We start from the raw sequence: 26,106 nt of genomic DNA, 5'->3' as shown, positions 1-26,106 counted from the left end.
GGTCCGTACTTAAAATATAGTTACACTCTACGTAATCCCTCGCTCTTTTCCTCCCTCCCTCACTCCCTTTCTCCCTCCCTCCCTCCTTTCCAGCATCCCAAGTCCCCCACGGCTACTGTCTGGCCTCTACACTATGCCACGAGGATACAGCGGAAGACTGAGTGTGTTAGTGTGAGAAAAGCTCATATTTAAGGTATTCTTACATCCTGAGTCTCTACAGAGGAAGAGGGCTGCATAGAGGAGAAGAAAAGAAAAAAAAAAAGAATATTTATTCACTTAAAGATCATTAAGACTTTAAGATCCATAAGCAAAAAGCAGAGGAAGAGCGGAAAAAAATAAAGGTAAGAAAATAATGGCACCGACAAAGCCAAGCAGCTCTGAATATCACAAGAAAATCACAATAAAACACAACTTTTAAGAAAGGTGGGCAAGGGAGGGGTTGTTGGGGTATAAATGCAATCAATAAAATGCCAGGGCAGCAGAAGATAGAAACATGAGTAAGTATATATCAGTATCATTTGGAAACATTATACCTTGTTTTAGGTATAATGGAAATTCACCCCACACGCAAGATACGAATAAATGTGTGGTGTGAATTTCAGTCACATGCAAGGTCTGGCAGTGAACAAGAAAAAGCATATTAATGCACAAAAGCATATCAACACTAGACTTCATATCCTTAATGAACCCCCTAAGCTCGCCTGACGATTACTTTCAAACACAACTCAATACCTCTGTCGCTTAAAGGTAGCACAAGAATCGAGATCATATCTAGGTTTGAACTGGATTTCCTGTGCAAATCGATCGCAATCCAATCCTAGATATAATCTGTTCCTTTAAGGACTCTGAGGTTGAAGAATGTCACTGGGATGAAGTAGCATTGAATGAGCAAGATGCTAGCGGTAGCAAGGCAGCTTACTGTATGCAGTGCTCATTCAGATAAAAATGCATTACATAATGATCGTATGAATAAAAAAAGGAAAACATGATTAGCTGAAATAGGAACCAGGATATTTGCTGAGGTCTGAAATGATATTTTGTATTGAAATTCACAGTTCCCGAAAATATCCTGAATTGCATACATATTTGTATATTTTTCAGTTGTTTTAATGTACAGAGATGCTGTACACTGACATGCAGTCGACCCACAAACAAGCATCGGCACATTTAAACACCTTACTTCATTTGCATATTATTCGCTGTTATAAAAAAAAAAAGATCGATCTGTTTTGTCGTCGTGGTTAATCGCTTGGTGGTGCACTTTGGAATAACGCGTGCAGTTTGCAAACTGGATCGTTATTCTAGCTGGAAAAAAAATGGAAGCACCTCGTGAAAAGCTGGGCAGGTTATTCAAAAGTGCAACACGCCTATTACACACAAGCTAACTAGGCTAATCACGGTGCAGTATGTCAAAGGTGGGCGTTTATGGTCTTGATGCTTTCAGACACACTCGAAGCATACATTTTTATGAGAATCGAACTAACACATACACACACACACACACAGGCTCTCAAAGCTCTTGTGCTAGGTTCAGAAAAACGTCCGGAATCCTGCTAAGAATTCGGAAGTCTAAACAAAATCTGAAGACTGCTAGTACAGTCCAATTACAATAGTAAATCCAGTGGTACCACCCTTAAAAACACGAACTGTAATCTTCTCCTTCTTAGCAGGAACCAACATACCAACGTCTTCTGTGCGCTCGAACACAAATCCACACAAAAACGGTGTTAAAACAGATGGAGTGTTTGTGTGCATGTGTGATTATGTGAGCGCTTGCGTGTGTAACGTGTATGGCAGATGGTTTCTGGACATCGATTTGCAGACACAGACATGAGACTGTGATCTTACCTTTCTGTGGCACTGCTGTCAAGTCGACAGCGGTGGCAATGACCTTTTGTCAGTGCGTACAAAGCGCCAGCGTGAGGCTGACCTGCGTGCACATCACAGTCTCCTAGAAGCCTTGTGCCTTTTCCCTATTCACTCACTCTCCCTCCCAAAACCCACAGCTCTGCTGGGGAGGCCTTGTGCCAAAGCCACAGGGCACACAGGGAAATCAAGCAGCTAAGCGAGAACGGGGAGTGAATAGGATTGAGTTGGTTTTGCTCGACTAGCGAAGCCTAAAGCATATCATTATTGATCTCCGCACTTCATTACCAGATACCAGTGCAGCATTTACCCTCAGACTATGCAATTTACTGCTTCTTTTGTTTTGGAGCAGATTTACATAGTTGTGATTCAGAGGCTGGGCTAATATCACTGGCACTGCTTAGGACTCCATTCACATTCTATTCAGCTATTCTATAGAGCATAGCTTTGTATAACAACTCCAAACTAATATTTATGCTATGCTTTGAAAGCTTTAAAGTACCCCTGAACATGCAATTTTGAAAATCCAATGCTTAAAAATTACTTCATTCAGTCATTCATTCATGTTTTCCATCCTGAATAGTTAGCTGGATTACAGATTTTACAACATTACTTAAGCTACCTAAGCTATTTAATGCTAGTACAATAAACTTGCTTTGTCATGGAGAGATTCAAATGGGATTTTTGTATCAGCGGTTATCTTCGACATTATCTTCAATGGAATGTTTAACCTGAACCCAAATCTGTCAAAATATACAATAACATACAATTTGAATAATTAACATTAGTCAAATTTGGTAGCATAGTACATACAGGGTAGTATGAGAATTTTTTTTTTATAGTGGTCGACTGATTCGTCAGTTATGCCGATTAATTGACACGAATTGATTGCTGGAACGATCGGCAAATAGTTTTTCCGGGTTTCGTTACACATACAAGAGCGGCCTCTAGAGGTGAAACATAGACACCACATGTTGTTTATCTGTAGTGTCTTTCTTTTTATTATTAATTTTGGATGCAACTGTTTATATTTATTTGGAGTGTTATTTTTTGTTTCAGTTTGAATGCATATCTTGTATTTACATCAATATTTATTAATATAATTAATATATTAACATTTATTTTATTTAGCACATTTTCAAGATTCAGTGCTGTATTTTTTACATTTTGTATTAAAGTCTAGTACTATTTTACATAGATTGTTATGTTTGGCTTTTTTTTATCCAGTATCCTTTTTTATCGGTTTAATCGGTTTATTAATCGGTTATCGACAAGTGCAATCCAACCTAGCTATTAATATCGCTAGTCACTATCGGTAAGCCTCTAGTTTTTTAACCCCCATTTCTCCCAGTTAGGTCATTTACCAATTTTCACTCATTAGCTCTTCCCTCCGCATGATGCTTTTGCCAAAAACCAGGAAGGGTGAAAGCTAGCACAAGACACAACTTCTGCTCATGCTAAATTACACACAGAGCAAAGTGCTATCTTTCCTTTTCTGCATATATTATTTCAAAGAATCTTATGATTGTCTAGTGCCTCTCTGGCAGAGGAAAAAGTAATGATACCCATTGCAAAGCATTGCAAAGTTTGCCCTCCTGGACACCCAGCCATGGATGGCTAATATTTTGATAGGATTTGAACTCCTGAAGATTCAGAGTCCTGGGAACCAAAGAACTCTTGTAATGAAAAAGTCTGAATTGATTAATGTTACCAATAAGGTGTAGACCACAGCTGCAATTTGTTAACTTAGATTCCAAAAGGAAACCATTTAAAAAAATCAGTATTTTTTGTTCAGGGGTACTTTAAAGCATTCATCTTGTTCAGAAGCTCAGCAAGAAGAAGACAGCGGAATAAATTAGCTTGCTTTACGTACTAAAGACGGAGTCCCAGCTGCAGCCACAACTTGACTCACAGCACTCTCCTTATTGTCCTGTTGGGACAGACAAGAGACAGGAGTCTGATTGGGCTTGCCAAGTACTTCCCAGATCAACTTTGGGGACTGTTTCCTGGGTTGCCATCTTAGAGCCCAAGAACTGAACAATAATAAAATTAGAGATTGTTGCTCTCCAACCCGTCCTTCAGCTAGGTAAGGGTTTCACTGAAAAGTTACACCCCGGCTGACTGAGGTTATGGGCAGTGATCTTATGATCTTTCGGATGGTGGCGGAGTTGCTCTCTTACCTGGAGGTTCTTTCTCCAGACGTTGACGGCCGCAAAGGCTAGCTGCATCTGCTTCCTGCGAGCGTCTTTGTGTCGCTTGTATGCAATTTCAATGAAGATGAGGAAGATCCCTGCTGCAATGCCTCCAGCCACCAGCATAAAGACCCCTGGTAGAGCAAGACATAGAGATATTAAAGAAATCAAAAGGAACCATTTAGGAAATGTGAATCTCACCAATGGAGACTGGGCCAACTCCTTAAATTGAGTTACAAATGTTGCCTAAATGGTTAGATTACCTGGATGAGTAAGGAAAGACAAATAAAGGAGAAAAGGCATTGGACAAAAAAGGGCTACAGGACCTTACCGCTGCAGTTTTTGTCCAATCTCTTTTAGATTATTTTCAACTGAGTGCATACCATACCTGCCATGTTTTCAAAGGTGAGTGTGGCTGGGGCATTGCTCCTTGAGTCACACTCCTGGTATCTCACCCAGGTTTTATCCAGGTCCTCCATGAAGCCATTCTCATGTGAACTGCAGGGAGTCGAGGAAGGGGGAAAAAGTAAATTATTATTATACAGCACTGGGCAGATGGTTGTGTTAATTCCCAAAAGACTGCACCCAAAATGCACACAAATACATGGACACAGATAGCAGAGCAGGGTCAGGAGAAGGGAGACACAGAGAGAGATGAGTAAGAACAATATCTCCGATGATGATCTCTATGAAAACAAGACCAAACTAAAAGATATAGGAGCATACAGTATTGATGCTTCGGCTGGGACAGACCTGAGAATAGCCAGGGACACATTCTGTTTCCAGGGGCTGTCCTTGCGCATGCCTATGCCAAAGCCCGAACGGAAAAACAGCTCTCCCGTGGTCACCAGGTCGCACTTCTGCGAAGCTTCAAACTCCAGCACCGCAGAGTCCCAGATGAAAGCATGCAGCTTGCTGTGGGGGGGAGGGGGGGAGGGAAGGGTAGGAAGGGAAGGATGGGTTTTGGGGGGGTATGGTGCAACAGTACAGTGAGTAATAACACACTTACGCAACTCTCCTTCTCACCTCTGTGCCTCCCACTTGTGTGAGTGTTTTTAAATGTTACCAGAACTACAAACCGTCATCTCATAGGCAAAGGAAATCCAATGTCGGACCAGTGGACCTTTGTCCCTCATTGGATTCCCTCAGAGACGATTTTGCTGGAAACCTGAAAAAGGTGTTCCTAAGCTCAGCATTAAGTCTTGTGTAAGTGAGAGAGACATAGGTAGACCTGCTATCGCTTCTCAACTTGGCCTAAAACCTGAAAACACCTTAGGCCCATGGTTCCTTGAGTAAACACACAAGCAAACCTTCCGCAGTCGTTGCACTGGTGACTCACTTGTCCCGGACAGCCTGGATGGCCTCAGCAGCGCTCTCATAGTTGTGCTTCTCCATGTGACGATACATGGTGCTCAGCTCAACTTGACGCCGGAAGTAGATATCCACCGAACTCTGCTTCACTGTGGCGTAGATGAACTTGTCTGATGGGTTCCTCAACTGCCAACAGATAAAGCCAACAAGACAATATGTAATAAAGTAGATTCTTTATACATAAGTTATCCAATGTGACAGCAGGCATGACTTCTACCCAACAGCTCCACGATCCAAGGTTTGATCCTGATCCCGGGTTCCTGTCCTTGAAGAATGTCACATGTTCTCCCTGTATCTGGGTTTCCTTTGGGTTCTATAGTTTTCTCTCAAACCAAAATACATGCAAGGATTTTACGCTAAATTGCCTATAGTTGTAAATGGGTGTTTAAATCAGCACCGTTTCTATGCATAGGCAAACCTTGCCTGGGGTGCAACCAGCTGGGGGTACCAGTGAGCACAGTGAATGTTGAGAGAGCAGTGTCATTTTGAAGGGGGTAAAAATAGGAATCCCACCCAGGGTGCGAAAATGGCATTAAACGTTCCTGGTTTGAATGTACAGTACATGTGATAGACTGTTTTTCTAACCATGGTGAATTCCTACCACATGCCCAATGGAATTGGCTTCAGATCCATCACAGTTCTGGTCAGGCTCAAGTAGTTACTGATGGTTGAGCAAACTGTTGAACAGCTATCAGCTGTTGAGATAGAATCTAAAAAACATAATAATACATGACAAAATGACAAGGAACTTACCCTCGGGTCATTGATGCCGGTGATGCGCTCCTCAGGCCGGTCCAGCACCAAGAAGGCAGCCAGGTTGGCAGTGTAGGATGCTACGATGATCATAGCAAAGCCGGCCCACACCATACCAAGGATTCTCGCTGAGAAGCTACGCGGGGCCCCTGTACAATGATACAAAACCGACAAAAAAGCTTAGGATAAAAAATTATAATACAATGAAGCCTACTGATACGTTTAATTTCAAAATTTCCACATTCAGCTTTCAGGTATTATTAGCAAGATTAGCATTTCTGGGAGATCATTGGATCGTTTTTGTTATTTTACAGATGACTTGAGATTTTTTTTTTACAGAACTCTGGTAATGGTCACTCTTATCCACATGTAATATTCTTCCTGATCTCTGCATGTTTCTGCTGTAAATCTCAACAGAATGCTGCATTATAGCTAATGTTTCGAAATAATTGATTCTGACTTAATGGTGTTCTGCTGGGAGATTACAATTGCAAATGCCACATCTAGAATTAACTCTCAACCTTTCTTTCGCTCTCTTGTGTACAGAATTATTATGCAATGGCGCTCATCCAGCTGAGAACCTACTAAGCAGCTGATCATTTTAGCCAATAATATATGACAAAAATGTATAATTCCAAAATAAAGATTTATATTGCTTCAAATAAAAGCTGGTTTCTTCTAATTTAACCTCATGGTCATGGATTGATTTCCAAATCATTTTGTGTGCTGCATTTGCTGTCTAAATATTTATAGACGGGCCTTTAGCCTGCCATTTTATGACGTGAGCAGAAAACAAAGTGTCAGTAAATACAAATACAAAAAAACAAATAACCTTCTCCAATTCCAGAGTTCAGCAACACTCCCCAGGAGAACCACATAGCCGAGGATAAGGTGAGGGCATCTTCTTCTTCTTCTTCGCTGTTCACTTTAAACCTTCCAAAAGGGCTGAAAACCAACCAGGCAGAGGATAAACAGGAGTGAACAGCTCAAGTTTTTCGACAGATTTTCACACTCTGAGGTCCCAAACAAAGACAAACAAGACACTGACAACTATAACAGGTCCAAATATAGACATCAATGACCGAGCAAGCTGCGAAGACAGGAAAAAGGGAACAGGGAACAAGACAAATCTCACACATCACCGCCAGCCCACATCTCCCCACCTCCAAAATGACAGCAACAGCGATGCCGCTTTTTTTGTTGAAAAAAAACACACCCCAAACACACATTTTAGAGGCGCACTTCATGGAAGACACAGCAAGTCACTCCAGCACTAATGTGTACCTGAACCGGTCTAGTAGGTAAAGCATCACCGCCACCACATGCACCGACAGACCCACCAAAAGCCACAGCGTGCTCTGGAACGGCTGCATGAACGAGTCCAGCGTACTACGAGGAATTTCCTGTAACACACAGTGACGTGTCATACATTTCTGACCTTCTGTAACTAATGGGTTCTAAAGTTTAGAAGATATTGTAAAGACCTGATACGTAGAAAGTTTATAAATCTCATGAATCAATGATAGGGTACGAGGTATGAGTGGGCTCTAGGCATGAGTATGGTACTGTGAGCTTTCACAGCTGTGAAATGCTGATAAACATCTCATGCGCCCATACTGGTACTAGCAGTTGTACCTTTTTCACAAGGATGGTGAGTCCTTGATATTTGAACGGTTTGGAGAATTCAATGTACTGAGCTCGTTCATTGTTGATGGTTAGCGGAGCTACGATCATGTCCGCAAGGCCGCCCAGGAGCTCTCCCATCATGCCGTTCCACTCTTTTTTGTTGCTGTTGTTCACCTGTGGGCCAAGGGATATTTAGCCGAAATATGGCACCTCTGCTTATCTCATAATTATGCAACAATACTTTATTGCATTGAAATAATTTGGTTGAATATGGCAAGGGAAAGCCAAACTCACTCTCTCCTGTGTTCCAAATTTCCCATCAGCCACCAGATGGACCTCATAAGTGAAGTTCATAGTCATGGCCAGCTTGATCAGTAGGTCAACGCAGAATCCATAACAGCACTGAGGCACTGTTGGACGTCCTGTAACCAAACCGTGTAGGAAATCAAGCCGTCTGGATAAACGAATTCTGATTTATACAAGCACACCTTTTCCCTTAACGTTCACCTTAATAACACCTTGTAAATCCATTCAAACTTGGATTTAAATGGTCCATTTATTAATAAACGACATTTTATACAAAACTTTACGTACCGGGAAACCAGATGCATGTTACTGAGAAACACAAAAAGTGCAGAAACAGAAAACAGAAAGTCTCCAGTGGTGGAGAATTTTACTGACACTGGAGACTCCTTCCATAAACGACAAACATTAGTCTATTTGCCCTAAACTTGATAAAACTATCTTTGCTATTACTTTATTAATCAAAGAAAGGGTCTATATCATCAAATCCCTCTTTAACTGAAGAACAATCATAGAAACACGGCTTCTGCAATAGTAAGTTAATTTACACTTTCTGTCCAATCAACTTTAACATTTGCTCATCACTTTAATAATTAAAGTCAAAATAAATCTGAGACAGCGAAGTAAAAAAAATCCAACATACAATTTTCCTCACACTAGCTTCAGAGTCAACCTAAAGATGTTTGTTTTGTTACCTGGGATAGTCTCATTCGGTCCAGTGCAGATCACTTTTTTAATTAAGACTCCATTTGGTGTGTATTCTTCCTTGCAGGTTCCATCCAGCATGGTCGGCTTTACGTACACAAAAGGCTCCTGATGTATCGTGACGATCTGTAAGAAACCGGAAAGTATCGTTCGCTGAATCTGAAGGATGGGCAGAATTTCTACCACAGCACAAAAAACGTTCTGCAAACTGCCATGCTGCGACTCTTCTCATGAAAAAATATCATCCATTTTGCTAGTTATTATCGTATCTCAGAAATAAATATGCGTAGAAAGTGAAATCCTATAATCGGTGTACTTTTAGCCACGTGGACATCTGGAATCCTCTCGGTCTATCTGTATCTCCTCCAGGCCAGATGATCTTCCTCTGCTTATTTAGCACCACCTGGGAAAGAGCAGCCTAAAATAAGCTTCAAGTGACCTAGATGTAGAGCGTACAGATGATTTTGAGATCGGGGTGCCATTTTTATCCCACATAATTACAAATACGTATGAAACGTAGAGGTAAAGTGCCCTTCACAATAACCTGTTGGATAGAAAGTTCATCATATTAAGATAACAACTTCATCATCCCTACACTTGACCTTCAAGTCTACTAATTAGATTCAAAGACTCAAATATATACACACTATATGGAAACATGACCTCCACTCTTCAGGGAAGATGTTCCACTAGATTTTATAGATTTGTGTCAGATTCATTCAAGGGTGTCAGTAAAATCAGGTCTTGATGTAGGTGAGGTGAGGAGGACTGAGGTGCAGCCAGTGGTTCACAGAGGTGTTCAGTAGGGTTAAGGTCAATAGCAGAACTCTATAGCAGGAGATCTTCCATTCCATTGCCATGCTGGAACAGGTTTGGGTCTCCTAGCTCAAGTGAAGGAAAAGATTTATTTGACCACATCCAAAGACGATCCAGATACAAATGTTTCCTTCCAGCTTTGTGGTAACAGTTCGGGAAAGAACAACATTTTCTTTTTATGTAATATTTAGTCAAATTTAGTAATGTTTGAGACTCTTGGCACAAATTATAGTAAGGAAGTAAATAAAAAAATATATATATATATATATTAAAAAAATTGCTAGCATAACATCATGTCATTAGCATGTTTTTACCCCAGTTTGTGCCCCCAATTTCTGTGCACATTTTGCTAAATTTCAGCCATACAGCAAACATCTTAATGGTTCACACATTATATAAAAATGGTTTACAAAATTCTATGTTAAATAATGATTATAAAACATTTAGTCTAAATGGCACCCCGTTTGCAAAATCTTGTCTTTAAAACAAGCCACACACCTGAGTTCCGTTATAAATGCCAACTTGAATCAGCCTGCTCTTCTGATAGTTGAGGATGCTGTAATGAGCATACTTCCTGTCTCCATCATCATTAAACTCCACTCGTCCTGTCAGACCTTCTGGGTATTTGGATGACATCAGAACCCTGACACCAGGGAGAAATCAGGGAGAAAAAGCGATCAATCTTGCCCTCTTACACATCCAAGTGATTACATTTCTGCAAAACTTATGCAGAGTAGGTAAAAAAGAATTCCCAGATCAGACACAATCAGACGCAGACATTCCAGATCAGACATAATCAGACGCAGACATTCCAGATCAGACATAATCAGATGCAGATATTCCAGATCAGACACAATCAGACGCAGACATTCCAGATCAGACACAATCAGACGCAGATATTCCAGATCAGACACAATCGGACATAGATATTCTTTGAATTTGCGCATAATCCTGACCTTTTAAAGAGTGGCCCGGTTTTCCAGATGTTGGTGTTGCCTACACAACCCCGAGGAGGTTCAGTGATGTTCTCCTTCTCGAACAGCTCCTGAATGGACTGAGCCACGACGGCCACTGCGTCGCTGATGTGTGCAGACTCGTTCTTGCCGTTAATGAGCTGAAGGCCGATTAGTCCTGCGTGTGTGTGTGTGTGTGTGCGTGTGTGTGTGTCGGCATTAAAATAATCAAATAAGCTGTCTGTTCCCTGTCATTAATAACCTGACTAATATAAAAAAAACTGAATCTTAACATCCCTGAAATATTAAGTAACTAGCGAACATGGGAATATTATATTTTCAATTTAAAGACAATTACACAGATATAAAGTCTTATATCGAAGACTCATTTATGACTTTTATCTTTAATAAAAACTGAGGACAATGAGACAGAAGGGAGAACAAGTGCTTTTCCAGGGTCTCTAGTTCATCTCCGTCGTCCCATACGTACCATCAGGAGCTTCACTCAGAGCTTTACCAGACATCTCTCGCTCTCCGACTAGCCACACGTAGCCAGAGCCAGTCATGTTGAGAAACCGAGCAGTCTTGTACACGGCTGCAGCGTCGTCTTCACTGCAGACAAATGTATATTAGTCCTTACATTCTATTCTAAAAGCCTTTCCGGAAAATACCTAGCAGCTATGCTAAATTTTATTTAGCAAATATTATTGTGTTGTATTGTGTATGTTGGGTATGTTTCTCTTTTATTCACATTGCTGTTTTTTTTTTATTTTTTTTCGAAATGCTTAGCAGGATGATGAAATTTGTAAATGATGCCAGCTTTTAATATGAGCCCCATAAGTCTAATATAACAGAGTGTCCATCATTATATCTTACCTGGCAGACAGAATGATCACGCGAGCCTCCAGCTCCTTGGCCTCCAGCAGCAGGGCAGTTAAGTTAGTCTCTTGGTTGAACTGGAGGATTTTCTCTGCCTGGGATCGGGGCAAACAGTCAGTAAAAGCAAGAGACACTTCCCCACCCCAGGACCATGCTGCCTCTTTTACCTCTCTTTCATTGCTTTGGCTGAATTGTCTTTGCTTTTGTGTTATTTAAAAAGGAGGAAAAATGACAGCGCTCCAAGGAAAATTGGATCAACTATTAAAAAAAAAAAAGCTAGAGGGGGATAAACGTCTGTGTTGTTGCATGCAATGCTGAGGGTTATCAAGGCTCCAGAGAACGGCGTGCATGTTAGAGGTTTGGGGGGAGAGGCCGATGCAACCGGAAACTGAAACCGGGAAAAAAGGTGTGTGAGAGGCTTGTTCTGCCCAAAGAAAAAAAAACAAAAAACTAGGAGGTGCTGCGCAAAAGGGAGGAAGTAGTATCTGGGAATGTGACGTGTCCCACACTAGCGCATCTAAACAAAGGAACAAAGGAGCTTTTTTTCTATTTGGTCTGAATCATGCATTCCTTTATTTGAAAGGAAAAAAAATGATAATGACAGAAGCGGAGCGTGTTTAATTTTCTCTCTCTTTTTTTTTTTCTTTCTTGAAAACCGAAAATCATAATCGATCAAAACAAGTCCATTCGTCATTTAAATCATAAGGGTACCAAAAAAAAAGTTTCGATGTAAGAAAGAAACACGTGCTACCAAGATAAGGGCATTTCTGGGTTCGGCCGATGGCTGATTGGCCAGATTCTAGTTGCAACGTTTAAAGTTGGTGGGCGGCGTGCATTGACCATGCAAGTATACCTTAGGTCCTCGCTTGTTGTCATAGGACAGTTGGTCGAGGTTTTCATAGTTCCTTTTTTTATTCTGATGAGTAATGTGCACAGAGAAAATATGCAGACACAGAAGAATATTATAAACAGTTGAAAATGATGGGCAATCAAGCATCCAATAAATTTTCCTGCTCCAAATTGGAAGTCCTAACACCAGGGCTTTCGAAAGCATCAGAGACCGCTCTAATTCCTCCCTGACCTGTAAAAAGCGAACATACATATTTGCCTTTTGGGGAAAAAAGCCGGTATTCCTTGTAAGGAAAGCTAAGGATGAAATTTCAACTCCGTGCCGTCACAAGAGAACGCTTTTTCCCTTAAATCTGAAAAGGGAAACAAAATGCAAAGAATTTAAACTGAAGCATTGTGGAAAAACCGATTACCAGAATCTTTTCACGACCGGAATTGAACAAAACATGACTTTCAACCTTCACTGTGTGAGAAAATCACACCGAGCGAGTGTCAGATCACAGCGGGTTCCCAGCGAATCCAGCAGCCTTCATATATGGCTGCCACGGATTCCGATTCCTACACACACTTAGTCACCAACTTGCTGACTGAAAACACTTTTGTTCCATTACATCCTTACTCAAACAACACTATATCAGGACTCATACACATTATACACATCATAAAACATCATAAACGTCATATATAAGGATTCAAAAACACATAGGCGTCTTTGTTCTCCAAACATTACCAAGCTGTTTCATTCTGATTGCTGTATTGCTTATGATAGTTAGTTCTTAATTATAGCCTTGAATTGCTTGCATTGTTTGTTTCGCCTGACCCTGCTTTGCCTCTTGACTTCAAATTCTGTTTTACCTGAAGTTATCCATCCATATCTGTATTACATTTATAGCTAGCAAGTTTTACCACACCTTCAGTGTTTTCAACTGCATTTGATAAACCGGAGTGGCCCAAAATATGTGTATATGCTATGTATGCCTTTACATTTTACACTATATTGCCAAATGTATTGGGTCACCTGATCTTTCCTGCTGTATGTGGTCCTTCTCCAAACTGTTATTACAAATCTGGATGCGTTTAATTGTACAGAACGTCTTTAGATGCACTATAAAACAATTTAGCGTTTATTCGAACTTGGAAACCCAAACCTGTTCCAGCATGGCGATGCCTCTGTGCACAAAGTGAGATCCTTAAAGATCTGGTTTACATGCTTAGGAGAGGAGCTGCTATAGAGCTCTGATCTCAATTCTACTGAACACCTTTGGAATGAATTGGAGTGCTGACTGCAACCCAGATCCCTTCACCTACATCAGTATCTGCCTTTTGTAACACCCTTGTGGCTGATGAACACAAATATCCATAAGCACAATCCAAAATCTGGTGGAACATCTTCCCAGATAAGTGGAGGCAATTAAGAGCAAATTGTGACTAAATGTGATGCCCAAAAATCACATACCGTACTTATGAGTGGGTGACCCAATACTTTTGGGAATATAGTGTACATGCTTAGATTTATGCCATACATGCTAATATGCAGTAAATATTTGTAAAATATACTGTATTTATGGGTTCTTTTAATTAAGGTATCAAATTATGTTGTGGGGAAAAACAATTATGAGAGACAATTTGAGAATAAAAGTTTTATTTAGTCAGTTTTGTGATAATCCCTTAGCTAAAATGTGTAAAAAAAAAAAGAAAAAAAAGAAAAGAAAAGCTAAGTCAACCTATTAAATAGGTTGACTACGGATCCAAGATAAAAGTAGCACAAGAACCAGAAAGTTGGAGGAATGCACTACATTCAACATTGACATGAGGTGTTATTTATATGAGGTTTTATAGGGCTCGGTTTTGTGGTATTCACGGCTTTGGGATTTTTTTGATAGCGCTTTGTCTTCTGTCTTGTAACAGAAAAAAGGAGAAAAACACAGATACACACCGGTTGCTGCTAAGTCTGATTAATGTGAATTTAACTGAGAATGTAGACAAAAGATTCTTTTCTTAGTAATACCAAAAATATTGGGTGGAAAATATTCTGTATGTTTTTACTTCGGTTCATTGTCCATATGAAAGATGTATTGGCTATGCAGCTAGCTGAATCATTAGCCTCAAGCTAGCATGGGTTTTTTATTGTTTGCTTTCTGTTCACAATAAAAATTATATAAGAAAAAAACATTCTCATGGTGAAAACGTCAAAGCAGCTTTATAGGAGTGTTACTTCAAACCATTCGAATGTTCTGAGAACCAAAAGGAACCTCAGAACCGTTCTGCTAACCGAAAATCGTTAAGCTTTAAGGAAAGAGAAGGAGATACTGCTGGAGGAAGAGTTGCTTTTTCCACTGCAGCACGTTGCATTCTTCTCATCTTTTTTGAGGGCAACAGCCTCAGGGGAGCCTTCACCATGCTCGGACGGTGCTGGGCTATTCTGCGGCGGTATAAATAAACTCCTTTAGCACAGGAACATACAGTCCTGCACTATATATATATCTGAGCTCAGCCTGATTATGAGCCTAATTCCACATTTCGCTGTGGTCTGATTTCGCTTCTGGTTCGAAATTTAGGTCTTTAGTAAATTTTTTTACATTTTTCATGAGGATGCTCGAAATCACTGTAGTATCGATCCGCCTGGGTCTCCTGTAATGGTCTTCCCACTCAATGTTAACAGAAATATATATTATTTTTAGCACCAAACACTTTGGTACAGATCATCTAAAAACTAGTTCACATTTTTCATATCAGTCTGGAAAATGTACATGATATGGGTTAAAGGAATTAAAAAAAAAAATGCAAATAGATTGATAAGAATATGAATTAGCTTTTACGTTGATTAATTAGCTCAGCCCTGCATGCAAGAAGAATTAAACACCATAGATAGAAATTATTAAACATAATGCAAAGCCTTTGTTTCTTTGTGTTGTCTTTTAACATATATGGCACTTTGTTTTGACTACTTTATCTGATATTGGATGTTTAGAAGGCAGCTATGTGGGAAATACTGTAGTAGCTCAGTGGTTAAGATGTCGGATTGACGGTCCAATTCGAACACCACCAAGCTCCAACTCCTGGGCACTTGAGCAAGACTTATGACTTAAGCGTAAGTCGCTCCGAATAATGGCGTCTGTTCTAAAATGCGGCCCCATGTTGAGCATTCAAAGTCAATTAAGAGTCAATCACCAGAGATATTTGCTAACAATCTGGCCATAACCAGGGTTTATGCAAGATAAAATCCAAAAATATTCCAGATCGCTCTCTCTTCAACATGCCCACAATTATGCCAGATGTTATAAAGTACCTCATATTCGTTTTGCATGGAGGCAGCAGGAAACGTAATTCATTGAATCACATGGCATGGAAAAATTAATCTTTTTTTTTTTTTTTCATTAATAACCCGCTACAGAGTTTGATGCATATTTTATGAGCGTGGTTATACCAGCAGTCTGAGAACAATTTCAGCCCGATCAACTGTACACAAGGGAGCATTAGTGTGAAACCAGTAACACACAAAAAAAAACCCTCAATTCCCAGCAGTTCGAAAGCTTAATTGCGACTACGCTGAAATAGTCTCTGTATTAATACATTTCTCTACAAAGAGGGCAGCGGTAATTACTATAGTGCAGATGTCGATTGGGGATCATGAATTAGCTCGAGAGCCCTTAAAAAGTTCATCACCGTTATAAACCCAGACGTCATTACTTTGATGAATCAAACTGCAATCAACCAAACACATACTGATGGAAAAAACTGCTAACTGATATGAAACTTCAATGCTTGGAGAATAAAGAGATGCAACATCCTATTGAATAAAAGCACCGGGTTGTGAGCCAGTGATGCTTTGTAAAGCCCCAGGTTAAGCTTTATGTTTTGCTCCTGCCGTGGAGCGACTCAGGAGGTTTGAGACTATGGCAAAAAGCAACGTGAGATGAGTAAGAAATGCACAAAAACTTCAACTAGATTAGACCACATTAGACACTGTTGATGCCTCTGGCTTTAGCCAACATTTACAAAATGGCATGAGATGTATTTCATGCAACAGAAAAGAAAACAGTTACATACATAGAAGACCTCTGAGATTAAATGTACATGTCCAACACACACACACACACACACACACACACACACACACACACACACACACACACACACGACCCATGCATTCTATCAACAGACACCACACAAGGACAGCTCACCTTGGTCTCTCTTTCCTCCAGAAGCGTCTCAAGTCTCTTCTGTGCGGCTCGACCTTCGTGGTCATCGCTGACAATGAGGATGATGTGGTTCCAGCGGAACTCGCGCATCATGTCAAACCACACGTGCGCCTGGTGGGAGTACGGCGGCACAGTGCGCAGGAACGAAAGATGGATACTCTGAGTAGGAGAAAATTAAAAGGAAACGCAGGGCAAAATGTGAACGATGATTGCATCCCAGGCCTCCTCACATCACCTACATCAGTACCTGGCATCAGTACTAACACCTTTGTGTCTGAATGAGCACAAATCTACACAAAATCTAGTGGAACATCTTCTCAGAAAAATGGAGGTTATTATAACAGCAAATAGGGTGGACTGGGATGTTACAGCACATACCAATCTTATGGATAGGTGTCCACAAGGTCAGCATCTAAAAATGCTTTAAAACTAAATAGGTTTATGTTAAACAAGCTATGCATTTTGAACCAAATGCACCAACACCAACCTTATCGGAGTAGATGGACATCCTGGTTGTGAGGCCGACCACAGGGATACGGTAGAAGCCTGCAGTGTAGGAGACTGGCGTAGGTGTGAGGTGGTCACTGGACTGTGGAGGATGGCTTACCAAAATTGCATAGACCTGTAGACAGAATGTAAACAAAACTTTGAATACCAGATTCCCCCCCCAGAAATCTAGAAAGTACTAGAGGAAACAAAAATACATCAACCTCGATTTGTCTGTTTATGGAGCACCTGAGATTTTGAAGTGGTTTAAAATGTTCTTGTTGTCTCTCCAGTAAAAGCTGGTTAAAAGATGAACAGTTTATTAAAAGAAAGACACCATTTGCAATTTTTTTTTTTTATTGAAAGACAGGCATTTTATACCAGCCGACTCTGTCCTGCTTTATCGTAAACAACCGTCTTGACAAATTGTGCGAAACGACATAAAAATCCCTCAAAGGTTCAACAATGCTTTGTTCCTTCTAATCATTTTTGCATGACAAGCACATTGCTTTGGCAGCGTTTCTTCCGAAATAGGTCCCAGCTGCTCAGTATAAGGCTATATTTAGTGAAAATATGGTACATAAACAACAGGAAGACACAAAAAATGTTGTTTTTTTGGATTCTATGAGTAACCATAATGCCTCTGTATCTTGACAGGCTGTACAGTTGGGCTTCAAATGAGTTTTTTTCATCCAACATGCTCTCGGGCTTCTCTTTTGTACCATCTGCTACGGAACCATCCTCAACTCTTAGATGGAGAAGTGGCAGAATATAAAGGATTTGGAAATATATGGAGATATACATTATGGTGAAGTTAGCATTTTAAAAAAATCATATATTTAGCATTTTGAATGTGGGTTTCAACACTAAGGAATTATTGTGCATTGTATATATGGCCTGCCAACTCAGGAAGCACAACTTCAGCACTTTTTTAAAAGGCATTAACCATATCGTATGAGTGCTTTAAGTGCCTCTAATTTAATTTGGCACATGCAGGCATTTAATGATGCAATGCTACTCCTGACTATATCGCTCCTGAGAGATTGTCAATTCGCTGCAATCCTCTATGTGTTTGTGTTTGTGTGTCTGTGTGTGTTTGTGTTTGTGTGTGTGTGTGTCCAGTTATATCGTATCATAAGATGAGTCAAAATAGCAAAAATATCAGTCACGTATTTACAAGCCTTTAAAACACCACCCAGTTAAAATTCTCGATTCCGATTGGTTGTTTGAAACTTTTCTGTTTGTATATCAACTCTTACAAGCGCATTCATTCGTTCATTCATTCATCCCTGCTTATCCGTAATTCAGGTCGCGGGGGCAGCAGTCTAAGCAGACCCCCGCCTTCGACTGCTGCCCAATCCCCACAGGACCGTCCCTTACGGTCCCTTCTGCAGGTGGTGAGCCCACAGGAAGGCGGCCCCACGTCACTCCGACGTCACGGACCTTGATATTTCCCTCGTAAGGGACCCCCGGAGCATAGAGGGTTAAGGGCCTTGCTCAAGGGCCCAAGAGTGGCAGCTCGGCGATACCGGGGCTTGAACCCCAGACCTTCCGATCGGCAACCCAGCGCCTTAACCTGGCGCTGGAGCCACCACTCCCCGCATTCAATTTACAGCTAATAATAAACAGATTTCATGTTGTGATTTCTCGAAAGAAAACGCATCGTTGTCGAATTTCCGTTTCGAAACATTTACCGCCATTTTTGGCTACATTTTTCTTTGAATTTTTCAAGAAAAATGTGTCAGCGTGTTGTATCGTTAAGACTTACGGAAAAAGAATCGCATTGTCTGTGATTTTTTTTTTCTCGAGACCATGACGTTGCTTTTATAGCCATACTTATCTTTGTTTTATGGAACAAACTTAATGTAACTACAAATGGTTAAAAGGTCTTGCCGAAATCAAAAATTGCATTTTGTTAACATATGCCTAAAGTATAATAGGAATAAAATTCATCCCAATCACAGATACTGAAAAATGATCAACCACAGGATAGTAAAAGTGACAGAAGTTCACATCAGGCCAATGATCTCATCATTGATTATTTTCTTATAACAGCAAACGCCCAAGTGTAGTATTCTGGACTCATCAGCGTTCATTCATCCTAACAACCATTAAATTAAATCTTTAATATCACATTCATCCATGTTCATCTTCACAGCTTCATCAGTTCTAGAGCTGTGCGATGTTGAGACCGTCCTCTTTTACTCATCTCTGGAGTTCAACTCGAGTTTAACTAGCTGTGACAATCATTCTTATATAACACTTTCTAACACTTGCGCTCCATTAATTTTACACCTAGTTGGTTTCGAAACAGCTGTGTTCTTACCACAGGACGCTCCGAATCCCCTACAGGCTGACAGCATGCTACAGAAGCACACATTTGTCTTTTCAGAGTGATCATAGTTAGTGCTGACTCTGGACTGCACCCAGTCACTAACAAACATTGACCGTAATTAAAACACCGCCTCTGGGTTTAAAAAAAAAAGCCTTAGTAAACAGATCTGGTGTCCTTCATGCAGTGAGAGATGAAGTGTGCTGCTTTGTGAATCTTTTCTTGTTGTTTTTTCTCCTACTTTTTGGTTCATTTCCACCCAATCGCTAGTTCTTAATATTCCAGGTACCAAGCAGATCGTGTGCCATGAAATATAAGGGCACCCTGGTTCATATGAACTGTAGATCAGGGCCAAAATCCTGACACCAACTAGGTCAGTGGTTCTAAAAGTGGGGTCCAAAGGGGGCTCAGAGGTCCGTGAAGCACAAACAGATGGTCGGAGAAATGTTTCAGGTCTGGAAATCACAACCTATGTATTCAAAGATATTTAGGGGTCCTAGCACCAAAAATTGTTCATACCTAGTATGTTCTGTAATGTCCCTTTCTAGAAATAGCTTACAAAACACTAATCTTGGGTGAAGACTAACCCAATGTTCCTCCTAATCTATTTGCCTGGTGTTTTAATGAATTAATGCAGTCTTTCAACTTGCTTTTATCCCTTATTTACTTAATATACAGTTTTTCATCTTGAGAAATGTTATTTAATTAGTAGAATGAATGGTTTGGTTAGTGTGGTAAAGAATATAGGTAATAGATGTATTGAATGTTTGGTTTTTTTGTCTCTGGGATTGATATACTTGGACATTGTGAAATCTTTAAAAAAAAAAAGATTTACAGTATTTTACTGTAATTGTCTTTAAAGACAGAAAAAACAATGTTTAAGATTCTAAGTAAAATATATATAAGTCAATATATATATATATATATATATATATATATATATATATATATATATATATATATATACAGTGAGGAAAATAAGTATTTGAACACCCTGCTATTTTGCAAGTTCTCCCACTTAGAAATCATGGAGGGGTCTGAAATTGTCATCGTAGGTGCATGTCCACTGTGAGAGACATAATCTAAAAAAAAAAATCCAGAAATCACAATATATGATTTTTTAACTATTTATTTGTATGATACAGCTGCAAATAAGTATTTGAACACCTGAGAAAGTCAATGTTAATATTTGGTACAGTAGCCTTTGTTTGCAATTACAGAGGTCAAACGTTTCCTGTAGTTTTTCACCAGGTTTGCACACACTGCAGGAGGGATTTTGGCCCACTCCTTCACACAGATCTTCTCTAGGTCAGTCAGGTTTCTGGCCTGTCGCTGAGAAACACGGAGTTTGAGCTCCCTCCAAAGATTCTCTATTGGGTTTAGGTTTGGAGACTGGCTAGGCCATGCCAGAACCATGATATGCTTCTTACAAAGCCACTCCTTGGTTATCCCGGCTGTGTGCTTTGGGTCATTGTCATGTTGGAAGACCCAGCCTCGACCCATCTTCAATGCTCTAACTGAGGAAAGGAGGTTGTTCCCCGAAATCTCGCAATACATGGCCCCGGTCATCCTTTCCTTAATACAGTGCAGTCGCCCTGTTCCATGTGCAGAAAAACACCCCCAAAGCATAATGCTACCACCCCCATGCTTCACAGTAGGGATGGTGTTCTTGGGATGGTACTCATCATTCTTCTTCCTTCAAACATGTTTAGTGGAATTATGACCCAAAAGTTCTATTTTGGTCTCATCTGACCACATGACTTTCTCCCATGACTCCTCTGGATCATCCAAATGGTCAGTGGCAAACTTAAGACGTGCCTGTACATGTGCTGGTTTAAGCAGGGGAACCTTCCGTGCCATGTATGATTTCAAACCATGACGTCTTAGTGTATTACCAACAGTAACCTTGGAAACGGTGGTCCCAGCTCTTTTCAGGTCATTGACCAGCTCCTCCTGTGTAGTTTTGGGCTGATTTCTCACCTTCCTTAGGATCATTGAGACCCCACGAGGTGAGATCTTGCATTGAGCCCCAGTCCGAGGGAGATTGACAGTCATGTTTAGCTTCTTCCATTTTCTAATGATTGCTTCAACAGTGGAAATTTTTTCACTAAACTGCTTGGCAATTTCCCCGTAGCCCTTTCCAGCCTTGTGGAGGTGTACAATTTTGTCTCTAGTGTCTTTGGACAGCTCTTTGGTCTTGGCCATGTTAGTAGTTGGATTCTTACTGATTGTATGGGGTGGACAGGTGTCTTTATGCAGCTAACGACCTCAAACAGGTGCATCTAATTTAGGATAATAAATGTAGTGGAGGTGGACATTTTAAAGGCAGACTAACAGGTCTTTGAGGGTCAGAATTCTAGCTGATAGACAGGTGTTTAAATACTTATTTGCAGCTGTATCATACAAATAAATAGTTTAAAAATCATATATTGTGAGTTCTGGATTTTTTTTTTAGATTATGTCTCTCACAGTGGACATGCACCTACGATGATAATTTCAGACCCCTCCATGGTTTCTAAGTGGGAGAACTTGCAAAATAGCAGGGTGTTCAAATACTTATTTTCCTCACTGTATATATATATATATATATATATATATACACATCACACACAGTCATGGTCTATGTGAGCTTCGAAAGCATAACTACAAAGCACTGTGTCACTTGACCTGAGTTGTCGATCATGTGTTGATCGGTTTGACTGGTGCGCTGATCAATATAACCGCTCACTACTCTTTCACCATTCTAACAAAATGCTTTGACTTCAGCACGCACAAGCAGAAAAAAAAACATCACATCCTGACCTTTTGCTTCATCCAGCCCACATTTCCTCACTATTGTTCTTTATGAATCACTATTTGACTCACTGCATATGAACCGCTCTATGTAAATGAACCTGGTAGTAAAATAATGATGTTATAATGGAGAGCACTTGTGTGAGCCTTAGAAATAAATGAAACAATAATTACATTTAGGTTTAATTATTATAGATAGATAGATAGATAGATAGATAGATAGATAGATAGATAGATAGATAGATAGATAGATAGATAGATAGATAGATAGATAGATAGATAGATTAATGTTGTAGGTAACTAAAGAGACAGACAGACAGACAGACAGACAGACAGACAGACAGACAGACAGACAGACAGACAGACAGACAGATAGATAGATAGATAGATAGATAGATAGATAGATAGATAGATAGATAGATAGATAGATAGATAGATAGATAGATGTTGTAGGTAACTAAAGAGACAGACAGACAGACAGACAGACAGACAGACAGACAGACAGACAGACAGACAGACAGACAGATAGATAGATAGATAGATAGATAGATAGATAGATAGATAGATAGATAGATAGATAGATAGATAGATAGATAGATGTTGTAGGTAACTAAAGAGACAGACAGACAGACAGACAGACAGACAGACAGACAGATAGATAGATAGATAGATAGATAGATAGATAGATAGATAGATAGATAGATAGATAGATAGATAGATAGATAGATAGATAGATAGATAGATTTAGATATTTGAAACATTTTTTAAACCCTTTCATTGTGTCTACATATAAAAATATGATGTCTTTAATAAATAAAAAAAAAGTATTCTTTTACATGAACTTTACTTTTATACATTTATAACATGAAATTAAATGGGGTGTGCAAATATGCATGTGGTGTGAGCTTTCTATGTATATTTTTGGTTTTTATTTATTTATTTATATTTATGGCACGTTGTTTTATTTTATTTTTTCTATTATAAACCATTCTTAGGGGGGGAATGTTTCTTAGCTTCCATTAAGGGCATCATATGAGAGTTGTGTCCATTTTTTTGTGTAACTTTTCATTCATGAAAGTATTCATCCACCCCCTACTAGGATCCATCAGAATCCTTTAAAGTTCATTAGCTTCATCAGTGCCTCAAAATCACTTCTTCTGCATAAAGTTTCAAGTTATGATCACCACTTGTCCTTGCGCTTTTTATCCCACAATGCTGTGCGTTTATTCCCAATACCTTGAAGTCAAGAAAGATAAATGGTGGGGGGGCAGAAACAGTTGTAGGAGGGAGAAAGAGATCCTGGCAGCACTTACCTGGCTGGAGATGAGGTCCTCACACACGGACAGCGCCATCTGAATAGCGTTGGCTTTGTGCGTGACGGAGATGGCGTTGAGTTTGAACCTGTCTCTGCCGTACACCACGCTGGCCAGGTTCACCGCATCCTTAAACACCTGCTCGTACCGCTTCTGGCTCAGCACCGCGCCGATGTTCACGACCTTCGTCTCGGAACCTCCGAGAGCGCAGGAGTAGGACAGCAGAACGAAGAGCACAAAGATGAAGCGCATGGTCACAAGAACCTGATGTCCTTCTTCAGCTGTATGAATCCTGGAAAGCACTATGTGTGTGTGTGTGTGTGTGTGTGTGTGTGTGTGTGTGTGTGTGTGTGTGTGTGTGTGTGTGTGTGTGTTTAGAGGTGGAAGGACCCGGGTGCGAGGTTCATGCTCACTGCGGCGGAATGCGCACGGTCACTGGTCCGCCGTACGTTCCGTTTGCGGCTGCGCGTTATCAAATGCACGGTTCGAGCTGCTTTGCTTCATTGAAGCTACCTTGATTATGCAGGTTTTTCTTCACCTCTTGCCTAAAAAGCGTGTGTATAAAGCACGCCTTTTTTTCCCTGCAAGAAAAGTAGATGTCCGATGCGCAGTGTGGAGGATGCGAGTCCGCTCTGAGAGATGATGCGGTGCCAGAGACCCGAGCTGCTGTCCGTGGTGCTGCTGACAGCTGGCCTGGTATGCTGGAGAAGCTGGTCCATAATTGTGTGTGTGTGTGTGTGTGTGTGTGTGTGTGTGTGGGGGGGGGGGGGGGGGGGGGGGAGGTAGGTTTAAAGGGGGGGCTAGCAGAATGCTCATTGGTAAATGGCAAAGTCTACACCTTTTATAAACACTCTTATAGTGTCATAGTGTGCAAAAATGTTGTTCAATATCATATAACGTGCTTGTGCTATGAGGATGTTTATAAGCAATCAACGAAATCCTTAGTACAATTTATTTCACCACCCAATATCTCAAATAAGTCTTTATAACTTATAGCTGGTTTTATTGCCCATGGAGAGATTTGAAATCTCTCTCAATGTTTTTTTTTTTTTTATAATAATAATAATTATTATATATGTATATAAAGGTAAATGTCATTTTTTTCTTATTCATTTTATGACTAGCAAAATGTCGTCATTTTTGAAAATCCTTCAGGATGGAGACGCGTGAGTCAAATTTTGAACCTCTCGTCGCAGCAGCCTAATGCTCGTGCACGTGCTGCTATGCGCGCCCCAGGGCTCCTCTACTTTCTGCGTTGGCGATGTGAATGATCACACTTCACTGAGGCGTAGCTCGGGTATATAGGGTTTTTTTTTTTTTTTTTTTCTGAGGATAAACCAAGATTGGAGAAAAACGGCCATAAGGCGTAAGAGGAATGAAATAAACTACAGGGATTTAAATCTGATTAAATCTGACTTGATCGGATCTATATGTTATGAGATCTTATTATAAAGTGATTCTTTCCAATGAACTATGAAGGAACAAAATTCCTTTCCTTTCTTTAAAAAAATCTGTGGCATAAAAACAGGAGATGATCTAAACTAGGTTTGGAATAAATATTGAATTTATGGAAGTTAAAAATGTAAATGTAAATGTGAGGGTTTTATACATTTGATGAGAAATGCGTAGTCAAAACTAGCATTTATTTAAAGAACAAATGGACATACTCTATATGGACAAAAGTGTTGGGACACCTGACTTTTCCACTCATATGTGTTTCTTCCTCTAAACTGTAAGCACATAGTCGGAGGCACACAATTGTGTAGGATGTCTTTAGATGCACTTGCAAGAAATGCAAACTTATTGGACATGATGAATGTGAACGCTGACTACACCATGCCTCCTCACCTCACCCTACATTAATACCTGACTTTACTAAGGTAAACTTTTGGCTGAAAGAAATCGAACACATCTTCACAAGCAAACTCCAACATCTAGTGGAACATCTTCCCATGAGAGTGGAGGATATTATAACAGCAAATGAGGACTAAATGTGAAACGGGATGTTGAAAAGGAAGCAAATATGAATCTTATAGTAAGGTGTCTACAAGCTTCTGTCCATATAGTGCAGCTACATTTCTAGAAAATATTACTGACCGATATCCTTGACAAAATAGATGTGACCCAACACTAAGACAATTGATCTTGTATTCTGTTTGGTGTTGGACCCTTCAACTGAGAAGGTAAAAATGGAAAGGATGCCTTGAGTTCTGTTGTCCAAAAAGTTCATGTCAAATCCATTGTTTTCATCTTAAATGTGTATGAGAAAGAGTGAGGACTAGTTAGTCTATAACACCTTTGAATAGATTTATACTTGAGGTTTTGCTTTAAGAGTTTTGAAGTTACTCTGACAAGTCAAGTCCATGAACATCTAATTGCATAGGAGAAACTTACAGGGCAAAATGATCACAATTTGCCATCCTGATAATCTCTATTGTCTCAAATCTCAGACTTTCTGACTCAGTACCACTCAGTTTCTTTTTTAGTCATTACTGGTATTTTAGTAAATTACTGGTATTTGTCAACCCAATTCATGTCATTTAAGATGTATTAAGTGTGTATTGGATTTACATGCAATTTGCATGAATCTAATTGCCAGACATGAGCTTCCAGGATCATTCCTGTAAGCACAGATGCTCAATTATGTAACCTAGTCATCCATATTTC

At 40.0% G+C, this 26,106-nt stretch overlaps 1 protein-coding gene across 4 annotated transcripts in view; it reads right to left on the bottom strand.

Annotated features, from left to right (window-relative positions):
* Positions 1 to 24,162, bottom strand: part of grin1a (glutamate receptor, ionotropic, N-methyl D-aspartate 1a) — a 31,044-nt gene extending 6,882 nt beyond the window's left edge. Inside the window, exons 1-20 of one of the 4 annotated variants that reach the window (XM_083563676.1) lie at positions 23,440 to 23,826; positions 17,003 to 17,137; positions 16,498 to 16,674; positions 12,318 to 12,380; positions 11,462 to 11,559; positions 11,076 to 11,197; positions 10,589 to 10,763; positions 10,131 to 10,275; positions 9,133 to 9,219; positions 8,807 to 8,942; positions 8,103 to 8,230; positions 7,818 to 7,982; positions 7,467 to 7,585; positions 7,015 to 7,127; positions 6,183 to 6,331; positions 5,398 to 5,555; positions 4,812 to 4,973; positions 4,447 to 4,556; positions 4,047 to 4,192; positions 204 to 230 (exon numbers count right to left, since the gene is read on the bottom strand). In XM_083563676.1, coding sequence (XP_083419802.1) covers positions 204 to 230; positions 4,047 to 4,192; positions 4,447 to 4,556; positions 4,812 to 4,973; positions 5,398 to 5,555; positions 6,183 to 6,331; positions 7,015 to 7,127; positions 7,467 to 7,585; positions 7,818 to 7,982; positions 8,103 to 8,230; positions 8,807 to 8,942; positions 9,133 to 9,219; positions 10,131 to 10,275; positions 10,589 to 10,763; positions 11,076 to 11,197; positions 11,462 to 11,559; positions 12,318 to 12,380; positions 16,498 to 16,674; positions 17,003 to 17,137; positions 23,440 to 23,691 — 2,667 coding nt within the window. In that variant the 5' untranslated portion in view covers positions 23,692 to 23,826. Of the gene's footprint in view, positions 1 to 203; positions 231 to 4,046; positions 4,193 to 4,446; positions 4,557 to 4,811; positions 4,974 to 5,397; positions 5,556 to 6,182; positions 6,332 to 7,014; positions 7,128 to 7,466; positions 7,586 to 7,817; positions 7,983 to 8,102; positions 8,231 to 8,806; positions 8,943 to 9,132; positions 9,220 to 10,130; positions 10,276 to 10,588; positions 10,764 to 11,075; positions 11,198 to 11,461; positions 11,560 to 12,317; positions 12,381 to 16,497; positions 16,675 to 17,002; positions 17,138 to 23,439 lie in introns of all 4 variants that reach the window. The other 3 variants (XM_083563677.1, XM_083563678.1, XM_083563679.1) reach the window with 3 other exon arrangements.
* Positions 24,163 to 26,106: the final 1,944 nt, after the last annotated feature.

This window comes from Silurus aristotelis (genome assembly GCF_946808225.1).
Source record: "Silurus aristotelis genome assembly, chromosome: 16".
In the NCBI taxonomy this organism is placed as follows: Eukaryota; Metazoa; Chordata; class Actinopteri; order Siluriformes; family Siluridae; genus Silurus; species Silurus aristotelis.
The sequence above is the reverse complement of the archived record's forward strand: the minus strand, read 5'-3'. Positions and strand labels throughout refer to the sequence as shown.